General features: G+C 52.0%; 1 protein-coding gene across 33 annotated transcripts in view; it reads right to left on the minus strand.

Annotated features, from left to right (window-relative positions):
- The window catches only part of dlg2 (discs, large homolog 2 (Drosophila)), a 228,270-nt gene that overhangs the window by 90,711 nt on the left and 124,928 nt on the right, over window positions 1-12,631 (minus strand). For 2 of the 33 annotated variants that reach the window (XM_035432290.1, XM_035432288.1), the window contains exon 1: window positions 5,454-6,625. The exons of 30 other annotated variants lie outside the window; for them this stretch is intronic. In XM_035432290.1, the coding sequence (XP_035288181.1) occupies window positions 5,454-5,786 (333 nt within the window). In that variant the 5' untranslated portion in view covers window positions 5,787-6,625. Of the gene's footprint in view, window positions 1-5,453; window positions 6,627-12,631 lie in introns of those variants that run through there. One more of the 33 variants, XM_035432281.1, reaches the window with a different exon arrangement.

The following is a 12,631-nucleotide window of genomic DNA, read 5'->3' on the forward strand; positions in this document are numbered from 1 at the left end:
CAATCGTTCCAACTAACTGGCACATTAGCAAGGCACTGTATTGATACTGAGGAGAGAAAACCATTCCAAATATTGCGCAGAAGGCAGGAAAGATTCAACATTCCCCACGGATAGGTTTACACCAGGCAACGCCAAAGAAAGACAGAAAAGACTGTCATCAAATTTAATCACGAAGTTTAAAGCTTGCTTTTTTATTTCATCTGAGTTAATCCAGTTCAACCTGTCATTTCTAGGCCTAAACCACGGCAAATTATTTCAGTGAAATCATTACTCTTATTTAACCATTTTTGTTCAAGTAACACAATTACACTTGTAGTTTCTGCGTAGACCTGCAGTACTTCCCGTTGCTTGTAATGAAAAACAAAGTTATCGCACAGCTGTGGTTTAATGCACAGAAAGCAGCATTTGACAGCGTGGAAACACGGCTGTCAATCACCATCTGTGCTAGGCTATTGACAAGTGATGTAGATTACTGTGGAGGGACAATGTGTTAACTGACTGACAAGAAGGCTCCATCGACATCTTGCTGAGGGATGACTAAACTGCATATGAGAAAACTGCCCAAGATAAACTGGTGTCTCTAGTTATTACATATAATCACAACTCTTGAATGAACGAATAAGCAGCCTCAGCCATTTGCATACCACTGAAGAGCTGATAACTGGGAAAGCAAAACACACATTTTTTATCTTTCACCTACAGCCAAATGACGTCAGATCCACTGCACGAGAAGTAGAATAAGCCAATGCGGCTACTAATGAATTCACCTGACACCTCAAGATATGGAAACAGCCTTCTACACAGAGTATAGAATAATTCCATGAAAGCAAATAACTTTCTCCAATGTGTTACATTTCTGAATAAACGATCCATAATGCATTTGCAGTATTCAAATTAAAAGGACACTAGCCGATTCCACAACCAATAGGCAAAGTCAGAGGAACAGAAATGCTAAACAGGGAGGACCATAAAAATGAGAGCTGCCTGTTTTTTCCCCTCCGACACAGAAGAGAACATCACACCAGGGGAACCCGCAGTGTGGCTGCGGGGCAGTGCCTTCAGTTCTGCTGATAATCTGAAGATGATCACATTAACAGTATATTTATGTTCTGCTGATAATCTGAAGATGACCACATTAACAGTATACTTATGTAATCATACTATACGCCCGTTAATCCATTCACACATTTCTCTCTCTTTCTAATTGGAAAGTGGCTCTTTTTGTAGGGTATCAAGAGATCCCTGCAGATTTGCAGCTTCCATGTACATACCAGGAAAACTAATTTAAATGAAACCGTTATGGTACAGCTGGAAAAAAATGATACAACAAAGACAATTTTTTGTCGATCTTGTTTTCCTTTGAAAGTAAGTTACACGACGATAATATCAACCTTTCTCCAACACAAGCTATAACCGCACTCTCTGCCACCAGCGTCACACTGCATCATAGCACAGCTCGTTCGAGTGCATGTCAGGCGAACACACCTGCGTAGGTCATGGCTTTGCGCCTTCATCACCGATGGGCGGGAGGTTAGTGAGCCGGCCCTGGCATTGGACCGAGTGCCACGGGGTTCCTCCCCCTGGGCGGGGCCCAGTCGGCCCGCTAATTAAAGGCCCTCAGCGGGCTCTGTCACACGGCTTCACGCTTCAGCGCAGAGTAAGGCCTCTCCCTCTCCGTCTCCATCTCGCTCCAAACCGGCTGACGGGCGAATACATACTCCCCGGTCTCACTCGCTCTCTCTCGCTCTCTCTCAAGGCCGGCAAACAATCTCTCCATCTCTTTCCCCAAACACACTCTCTCTCTCACTCTCTGACACATGCACAGCATGCAAATACTCTCACAGAAAGACACACGCACACACACGAGCACGCGCACACGCACACACACACACACAGTGAAGATAAAGGTCAGTTTGATGGGGAAAGTTGCAGGCAGATTCGCGGCTTTACTAAGTTCAGCCGCACTGAAAGCCCAGCGGATTTTCTCTGCAAAAAGTGAGAGACTCTGCTGTGCCCGTTAACCAGAGAGCCCACGCAGTAGAGCCGCGGAGAGAAGGATGGAGAGGGAAGGAGAGGCAGCGGCTTGCAGAGAGAAGGGAAGGGGAAAAGGGAGGGAGCAAAAACCGTTTCTGGGCCAGCCAAACTGGGTCAAAATGACCATTTTTAGAAGCGGGTGTTTTAGCGTGGTCTCCCCCCACGCGTTGGTGACCCAGGGCGATGTGAAGCAGGAGACGCGTGCGCTGCGTGTGTGGCCGTACGCACATCTGCATTTGAAAGCCAGCACATTTCAGACATCGACGCACCTCTACTTCTCATCTCTGACGACTGCAGTAAAGTTCTCTTGTTCCTGCGGTGCGCCTTTACTGATGTTCAGTGTTCTATTCATGAACATACCGCACAATATGAAGGGAGCGCATCATTATGTGCCAATCAAATTCAAATGTACTGTTAATAAAAAATGAAAAAAAACAAGCATAAAGCAAACAGATGCTTCAAATCCATCTACCAGCACTGTGGTCATCCAGTAAACGGACATCATCATGGAAAAATTAGCCGACTGTCCCAGGCAGAGAGACCCTAACGCCCAACCGAGGAGCGGCCGGGCGAGGGGGCGCTAGCCGAGGCGGGGTGCTGGACGAGCCGTCAGGAGCCGGCGTGTTTGAGTGGCCCTGAATGAAGACAGCGCAGCGTGTGGCACATTAAACATGCGCAGGCAGTGCGCATTACAGCCCGGCGCAGGCAGTGCGCATTACAGCCCTGCGCAGGCAGTGCGCATTACAGCCCTGCGCAGGCAGTGCGCATTACAGCCCGGCGCAGGACTGAGAGGGAGCGCCGCGCGAAGCCGCTTTTGGGCCAACCGCTGCGGAACACCGTGTGCTTCATTCCGTTCGGCAAGGGAGCCCGTTTGACTACCGCGATTAATTACGCACTATTAATAAGCACATTGTACAATTTAATTACAACTCTTCGTGCAGTCTATGGGATATTATCGCTGTGGGAATCACTTGACGGAAATTACTATGGGAATTTTAATTCATAAAGGGTACATTTTTTAATTACCCGTCAAAGACATTAAAAAAAAAAAAGCAATACTTTACTGTAACTGAAAAAACAATATAGTCAAGTCTCTGAATTTAAATATCTCAGTGTTTTATGCCTACACAAAGTTATGAACAGAGGGCAGTTACAGATTTTGAGCACAGCACCCCCGTACAAAAAAAGAGCACTATACAGTAAAATATAGTTTTTTTGAAAATTGAATGATAAATATACTTTAATTTAATAAGAGTTTAAAAATGCATTACAATATCAGAAAGTGGGTATATGAATAAACTGTTGCTGAAATATCTTGATATATTTCAGTTATACTCAATTCAATTCAGTTCAATCCATGCCAACAGTTAATGACAACCATCCAGCACAATCTTATTTATTTTCACACATATGGCGAGAACAACTTTTGTTATTTCAGCTGACACTGGGAGCCCAGCATTGCTAATTCATAGTTCATTTCATTTCCAGCACTATTGCTTGGCACCACCTTTCTTCTGCTGCAGAATTGGAAGTCAGGGTCACGAGCGCATTTCTCCCGTTCTCAAGCATTTATTTTTTTGCGACGTTACTGCAGAAATCAATTCTCCTCCATGCTCCGTGCTTCAAGCATACACTACACAGTTTTTTTTCCGCTCAATAATTCAGTGCAAAATCTATGAGCAGTGCACACCGCTACTATCAATACTTAAAAAGCATTTGTTTTCTTGTACCAAAAAAGAAAAAAACGGTATAACTTAAACATAAGCAATCTCACTCATTTGAAGACCACAGAAATGAACGCGCAGACTAGACCGCACACCAGCAGGCTCAGCAAAAGAACTTAAGATGTCCAACTGTGAGCCAAGGAGAGAGAAGAGCACAAGAGAAAGAGCTAAGATAGAGAGCTATGGATACAGAGAGAGAAATAGAGAAATAGAGAGATGGAGAGGGAGAGGGAGAGGGAGAGAGAGCCAGAGTGAGACTAAGGAGGACGAGTGGTAAGTTCACGACCTGGCCTTCACCTTGAGATTTAAACCTCTGGCCCGGCGCCCTTGAGCTAGCGGTGAAAGTCGTTTGTCAGCGCTGAGCCGCCGTTAGGCACTGCTGATTGCAGAGTCACACTGCGGTTCGCTGGCCTTGATCGCTGGAGCGGTGATGAATGTTCACTCTGGGAAGGGATTGCCGGCAACCCGCGCGCACCTGCGCCACATCACGTGATGCTCGATGCCATGCCACTGCCCTTCGTCGCAGTCTTCCTCGCTGCCCACAATGCTTTACTGCGACGCGCGCAGTACACATCATTCTATTTGTAATCTTAAATCATTTTCATTTTTTCCACTTAGCAGACAGCTTTGCATAGCAGATGGAAAAATACTCACTATCAAAATGAGCAGATCTGATCCAGATTTCTGATCTGGAAGATTCTGCATTCAGAATTGCTTTAGGGCAAAGTCAGAGCAGCTCACTGGCTGAAATGCAGAGCTGTGCTAACTGAAAGCGTGGTGTTGGTCTCCATTGGCCTTGCAGGAGGGGAGCCGTAATGGGCAGAGCTAGTGAGAGCTGTCAGGTGGGGGGGGGGGGGGGGGCGGTAACATTACTGCATCCTGCATGCACTGTCTACAACCACTTTGGTGAGAACGGCGGCCTTCAACCCATCACCAATCCGATGCACGAGTTCCTGCCCACACACCCTCCTCCAGAGATCAGGCCACACCCCCAGAGAGATGGCCACACCCCCAATCCCCAAGCACATTCAAAGCCGCTCTGCAGAGGGATCGCGACCAATTTCCTACAGGCTGCCGGACACGCCCCCTCTCGCTGCCCTCTCAGATCACACCCCGCCCCCAGCCCCCAGCCCCCAGCCCACCGACCCCAGACCCCAGACCCCAGCCCCCAGCATGGTCAACACGCCATCCCTGCGGATTTAACACACCTCCCAATCGAACAAAAAAAGATAATAGAATGAATTATGAGATGGAAGATAAGAGAAGGCTTAAATAGTTACAGCAATGCAAAAGCACATATGGAGCGAAAGGCGTTGAGTTGAGCCTTTAAGCTGAACGGCGTGTGATCTCTGAGGGAGGTGCACGGCATCCCGGTCTCTGCATTCACTGAACCACGCGGTGAGACGCTGGCCCGGCCGGCACTAAATGTGTTTGCGTAGCGGTTCACGTGCGATAAACACACAGAGCCCTCCGCACCCGAGCGTGAGCAAAGAGCCACCAGAAGGCAGCCCTGCCAGCTCCTGAGCACACAGCCGCACTGCCCCAGAAAAGAGACTTTCCACACCGCCACCGCGCTCCCCTCCTTCACTCTCTGCGTTCGTTCGTTCACGCTTCGGGTAAGAGCGCCAGTCGGACATAACCGCCCTGCTGCCCGTACAGTACGCGCAGCTCCGGTCCGGTCCGGAGGGTTTTTACCTGGTAGGGGTCGTGCCACCCGTGGCAGTCGCACTCGGTCCACATGTCGCAGCTGCCCGCCTTGGCGCGGACGATGGTTCGGCCGGGGCTCCGCCAGCCCGTCTCCGAGCGCGTGGCGGTCAGGCGGCCGCGTTGCCGCGGCAGCGTGGCTCCGGCCGACTGGAGCGCCTGGGAGGCGCCGCCGTAGTGGTGCTGCGGGTGGTGCTGGGGGGGGTACCCGCGGGCGTCCTGCTGCCAGCCGCAGGGGCACTGCGGCTCGCACAGCGCCAGCTCCATGCCCCTGCCCTCGGCGTCGCGGCAACAGCTCTGCTGTTTGCTCAAGTAAGCGGTCATCCCCAATACCTCTCCCTCTCCCTCTCTCTCTCCCCCTCTGTCTTCCTTTGAGTCAGGCTCCGGTCCTATCTCCCTCTCGCTCCTCCCGGTCGGCTGCGTTCGGACACAGAGATTTCCTCTTCCTTGAGTCCCCCGTTAGAAGCCCGGCATGGTGGCGGTACGCGCGGAGACGAGAGAGAAGCGGCGGAGGTGGCCGCGGCGACGGGAGCGAAGAGCGGGCGAGTGGCAGCGAGTGAGCGAATGAGAGAGAGAGAGAGCGAGTGAGAGAGCGAGCGAGCGAGCGAGAGAGAGGAGCAGCCTCACGGTGCCGCTCGCTCTTTGTCAATAGATGACTCAACTCGCAGAGGAACTTGACAGCGTCCCCGGCTCCAGGCAGAAGCAATCTATGCCCCGCACAGCTGGGGACTGGAGACCAGGGGCGGCGCTGCTAATCCTTTTAGGCGGAAGCCCAGCCGGGTGCTGTGGACAGCAGCGGTGGCGGTGGCAGCGGCAGCGGCAGCCGATCTCAACATATTTACTCATCAATTACCTCCCCTGGCTAAAGCCATAAATCTCTCCATCCCTCCTCCCCCCTCTCCCTCTCTCTCTCTCTCTCTCTCTATCGCTCCCTCAACAAACTGCTTTTACAAAAGCATTAGAGAGCGCGCTGAAGAAAGGCATGCTAAATAACCAGGGAGATGTCTGCCCCGTGCACAGCCAAGCGGCGAGATTCCTTAACTCAATAGCCCTGCTCTATCCCTCAGCCACCTTTAACCAAACCCGGCGTGTGTAATACGAGCCGCTGATCCTGAACCGCTCCAGTCAGACGCTCCGAGACCGAGCTGCTACTCGTTTGTGAGCAGCGCTAATGTACGCAGCGTCTACGGCGGCGGGACTCCTCCCACTGGATGCTCGGCGATAACCAGGCCAGCGGTCCAGCTCAGCGCTCAGCCTTCTCCCAGAGGAAATAACAGCACGCGGTGCATCTGCCCCAGCAACGCCCCACTACGGGCTCGCTCCCGGCATGCTGCTTTAGCACTGAGGGACGAAAGTGAAAGATGTCTGCAGAAAGAAACAGATTTGTTTACGCGGTGCTCGCGTCGCGCGAAGGCTGCGTTTACCCAAATGAATTACATTAAGCGTTTTCAAGCTGCTCCTGAACGGCTTCAGCGGCTAGCCTCTCAGCCAGAATCCCTCGCAATCATTTCCACACGCACCAGTCAATCCACCATTAATCAAACGCCCTTTACTGGAGGGGCGGAGCCAGGGAATGCCTTCTCCTGCCAGTGAGTACTCTTCAACAACCTCGTCCCAGACTCCACTTGACCCCCCTCTTCTCTACTGCTTTGTTTGTTTTCCTTCTCTCCCCTGATACTTTCACTTTTCTACCCCTTCTCTACTCCATCTTGGCCACCTCTGTGGCCACCTCCTTTTCTATCCTCTCCTCTTTCCCTTGATTCTCCTCCCTTCTCTACTCCTCTCTACTCCCCTCTCGGTTCATACTGTTCCCCCTCTCTCCCTGCCGCGGGGGGGTGGGGGGTGGGGGGGGGCACCAGGTGCGGCAGAAGCGTGCGCTGTATGCGTACGCTGCCACGAGTCACACAAATGGAGAGAAATGGGCTGGGAGTGTGAGGTTAAGCTTCAGAGCCCCGTTGAATGATGGGATATTAGTCATCCGGCCCCCAGAGCCCAGATCCCACTCACCCCTGCAGTCATTCCCTTCTCACTCGGCTTCTCTGGGTTCATTTACATTAAACTCCCATGACACCTCGCTCATAGACCAACCAAAACATTTAACAGCACAGGGGAGGCGGAGCCTTTTTTTTCCCTTCCTTATTTTAACATACTCCCTACTGTGGCCCTCCAGAGTAGAGAAACCTGGAATAACAGAGTAACTCAATTATAAATCTGGAGCGCTTGATTTAAGAGGGGCTCGGAGGGCTTTAAGCCAAAGCCCATCACTTTCTGAACACTTTGGAGATTCCATTACGGGCTCGGCTCTCCAGTCCGCACGCAGGAGCGCGGCGCGCGGCAGCAGCGCTGGCTCTCTCCCGGCCCGCACTCCCACGATTGGACGCATCTCATCGGGGCCAAGAGTGCGGCAAACAATGGCTCTTCACCGGCGGCTGCACAAGGGGTATCCATGGAAACGCTCTGAAGAGTATCACTCACGTTGGATTCAAACGAGAGATGAAGAGGCCGGTCTTTTTGAAAGATTTGACCCAGACCCACAATGAGAGCCCCCGCGTCCCTGCCAGACTGAGTCACGAGCTGGCCCTCGTTCAGCGACTCGGTTCGGCGTGCGCTGCGACGGAGACGAACGCGGGCACACGGCCGCTAGACCGGACGGGCTCGCCGAAAGGGGAAAAGAAAACGTAAGGAGGACTGTGCTGGTATAAAGCACGGGCGGTGAGAAGCCTGGTCCCCTCTCCGAATGTTCACATCGTCACACGTTTGCCATTCTGAGTCCTATCGAGTGACACGTTAATCAGGGGTAGAGCTGAAGCACTTGAACGCCGCTCGGCGTAAATCAGGGAGAAGCAGCAGGGATCGCAGAAATTACGCAGGCTCTTAACATCAGCCATAAAACAGAAAAATACAGCCTCTCTCTCCCCCTCTCATCTGGGACCGTCATGAGATATTTCATCAGCAATCACAGATGGTTCCCGGCTCACAGACTGGTGTACGTTTTTCATCTCCAATCACACGTCCCCTCCTAAAAAAAAATGTTTTTAAAGGACGCTGGCCGACATTGTCCAGCATTATACCATTCAACAAAAACAGCGCATTCAGGAAGTTAATTAATGTAGCTGACAAAGACTAGATTGATTACCTCACTAAACGCGCTGTGAAAATGAAAAACTGCATTTCTGCTCAGACCAGTGAGCTTAACCCTTCCGGAACAGCTGGAGTGGTGAAAAACGGCGAATAACATTCAAATATAACGAAAAACAGGTCGGGCTGACAGGGTTTTTACGGTTTTCTCTTAATGTTGCACCAAGTCAACCTGCCTGTCTGTGCTACAGGAAAGCGTCACGCGCACACACACCGCATCCGTGAAACGCCTGCCAGTCATCGGCTACCAGGTAGAAAACTACCGAGCTTTGCCTTGCGATGATGTCATTTCACCTTAGGTTCAGCAGCTCGGGGGTTCAACGAGCGTAGCATTGGGCGGGGCGGGGGCAGAACAGGGGGTGTGCACGTTTTTCACGCAGGCATCTGTGAGGACGCCACGTCGTCGATCACATTTACGGCGCCGGAGGGCAGGTGAAGCCGCTCCCCGCTTGCGCGACTGACAGATGCGGCACGTCCGCCAGAGACAGAAGCCGCAGCGGCGACCGCTGGACCTCGAGCCGCCCCCTGCCGCCCCCTTCTGGACCCCGCGAGCTTCACTTGCCCTCTCCATGGAAACGCAGCGTCAGTTCCAACCCCAGAAAACAATACCTCATCACCATGAAAGAGGCCTAAATGAAAATTACCCCGTGATAAAGCCACAAACACCGGTCTGATTTGCATTCAAATTGATCTGAAGGACCCCCTGGCGTGAAATAGCGGTTAATTATGGAGGATGCTGGCGTCCCGAGCGATCGCGATCGCGGGCGGCGCAAACACGCCGCATGCTAATGCGTACGCGTCTGAATTTCCTTTTCAGGAGCTGTCATACCGCAACACCCTCACTTCCAAGCGTGACGTACAGCCACGTTACTGTGGATCCAGTTTCTCAGTCTGTGCAGCGCACTGGGAAATCTCCCAGGCGATTTCCATCAAAGCTGAAGCGGGGGGACTACGGGCCGGCCCTCAGGAGCGAGTTCCTCCCTTGGCTGGGGCGCTGTGTAATTTAGTGGAGAGCTCCGGAGTCTTTCCCTGAAGGACGGCTGTTTGTCAGAGGCTGGTTAAATAGCAGCGGGCTTCTTTTATTCGGATCGCGGCGGGACGGCGCTGACGGATTTGGCAGCCCCGGCCGGTTCCGGGGTCCAGGGCCCGGGAGGGGTCCCCCGGGGCCGCTGGGGACCTGTGACAGCGGACCGGCGCTGGCGCTGATCTGGGCGGCGGAAGGTTCTGCTGAAAGGGAGCCGGGTCATGTGACCAGCGTTCCAGGCTCATGTTTCCGGCAGAGTGCGGCGGCCTCGGGGTGCTCTGAATGAGCTCCACACAAACGCGCATTATGACCAAACACAAGAACTGACCATCGTATTAATATGCCACATTCCACATCACCGAATGAGGAGTTTCTTTAAAATGAATAAATAAATAAATAAACACAAATGTGCCCATTGTATGCCCAGCTGGCAAATTATGCTAAGCTGGCATGCGACACTGAATTTCATTCAATGAAGGTTAAGTTTCATAGAACTATTGACTGTCAGGAAGCCAGTGAGATTACTTGAATTTGGCTGTCATACTTGGGCTGACCCTGTGCCTTGGGGGTGTCTTGGCACAAAATAGCCCCCCTCAGCTGTGTGTAGGACTGTAGAACAGGAAGCAATCACCAGACATCCCGAGAACAGGAAGTGAAGACTCACCTCAAATCCTGAGCACAGGAAGTGAAAGCTATCAGCCGACATCCCAAACACAGGAAGTGAAGGCTATCACCTGACATCCTGAGTACAGGAAGTGAAAGCTATCACCAGACATCCCGAAGACAGGAAGTGAAGGCTATCACCTGACATCCCAAACACAGGAAGTGAAGGCTATCATCTGACATCCTGAGTACAGGAAGTGAAAGCTATCACCCGACATCCCGAACACAGGAAGTGAAGGCTATCACCTGACAACCTGAGTACAGGAAGAAAAGCCCATCACCTGATATCCTGAGCTCCGGTAGTGAAGGCATCCCACGCGCCTGTGAATACTGCACAATCAAGACATATTATATAATTAATTATACTACATTATTATAACGACTATTTAAAAAACGTAAAACTTTTTAAACAGAAATGTGTGTGGCCCATGGACGGCTATGGGCCTAAAAGACCGCACAGAGCATTTCTGCCAGCGGCCGGCTCTGCGTCCAGAGATCCATTCCACTCAGCCTGCTTTGACACTCTGCTCCCAGCAGAGGGCGATGCTGCCCACCGCTCAGAGAGCAGATGTACATTTACCCTCACACAGCGGCCCAACCACGGGGGACAGTAAGGGCCGTGCCATCGCTTCCACATAAAACCCCGATTCCACCGCAGGCTGCACTCTCTGAGTAACGTCCAATCAGTGGGGACTCGGGATCGGGGAGCGAGTGAGTCAGGGGGGCGGTGGCGAGCGCGGCCTGTAATTACCGCACAGGAAGCCGGCGGAAGGGGCGCTCCGAACGCTGAGGGAACGCGCGGTGTGGGTCTCAGCCTCACAGCACGCGTCCACACACAGATCCTCTCAGCGCTAATGACTGCTCCCGCACACATCACGAGCGCTGCAAACCTTCACTCTCAAAAAGGAACAAAACGGAATACGTTTAAAATGCTTTCATTTGAATCCTCTAAGAATAACAACACAAGTCACCTATGGATCAATTCAATAATAATAATAATAATAATAATAAGGCTAAATTAGCCACCTGGTAAGCCATCAGCAGTGTGACAGTGTGTGCACTGTAAATGCAACAGTGGTTACTTTACTGTTTGAGCCTGGATATGCAATGACAAAGCAGTGTTCATACACCATGTGGACTCACATCCACAGTTTCCCCAGGTATTAATAGCGAAGTCACTGTGCTTCCACTGAATTCACTGAAGTGCCTCCGTGAACACCTGAAAACATCAGATGACCTCGACCTCAGACACACAGACCTCCACGATCCTCTGTGGAACCGCTCAATGTGTGCTATTTAACACAATCGACATGGTGTAGTCATGGTTTCACCAGATCGGGTGTAGACTGATACCACTGTGAACCCATGAGGTGACGGTGCTATCCACTGCATCACCGTGCCGTCCCAAAGGCCACGGCCTGCAGCTGCCACACCCGCCCTGCTCACGATCTGAGCCTCTCCCTCCGCTGTTCTCCTGGAGGAAGCCCGGGTGTCTTTTCCCATTCTGTGGTTTTCATCCTGCTCAGACACGCCCTCTTCTGAGGACCCACCACGTCTCCGGAAACTGCCCCCCCGCCCCGCCCCTAATCCCTTCTGCGAAGGGGGCCCGTGTTGCTGAGCAACGGAGCCCAGCTGCGCGTGCGCAGGCAGACGAGCCCGTCTCAAACTGACCGGGCCGTTCAGTCGCTCCGCACGGGTGCCTTAAATGGCGCGGCCACTCTTTGGAACGGTGTCACTTCCTGTGCGGGGCCGGACGCAGAAACCCCCGCCTCCGGTCATCGGCAATACAGTACTCAACCAATACAGATTAGCTATTCACATGCTAGCCACCAGGTGGCACTCACGAATCATACGAGAAATGGCCTTGCTCTGGACGATTGCAAACGCGGCAGCGTGGCTCAGAATGCACCGCTGTTAGAAACAGACTGACTCTTGGAAACTTATCAAGACGGCCGTGTTAACAGTGTAGATATATCATCAGTGTAAGTAACACGGTGCTACGGATGGCAAAACCCACCCAGACGTACTGTCAACAAGACGGATCCAGGCAGAATACCGGACTGCTATCCCTGCCTATTTGCGTAACTACAGCACCGGCAATAGAACCCGTACCTGTCGAAGGTGCCAGTCAGTTTCCAGCACACAATGCACGCGCACTTGTGTGGCACAGATAAGACCTCATTAAAGGTCACAGACCACATCCTCGGCAGACACAAAGCTAATTCTGTGAGACTTCGTGGGGAAGTTCGGCAAGCGCGTGCGTAATGAAAGACGCAGAGCTGCTTCTTCAAAATGGAGAGATGAACAGGGCACTCCAGCAGCGCTCATTGTTCACATAAAAAAA

This window comes from Anguilla anguilla, chromosome 9 (assembly GCF_013347855.1).
Source record: "Anguilla anguilla isolate fAngAng1 chromosome 9, fAngAng1.pri, whole genome shotgun sequence".
Taxonomy (NCBI): domain Eukaryota; kingdom Metazoa; phylum Chordata; class Actinopteri; order Anguilliformes; family Anguillidae; genus Anguilla; species Anguilla anguilla.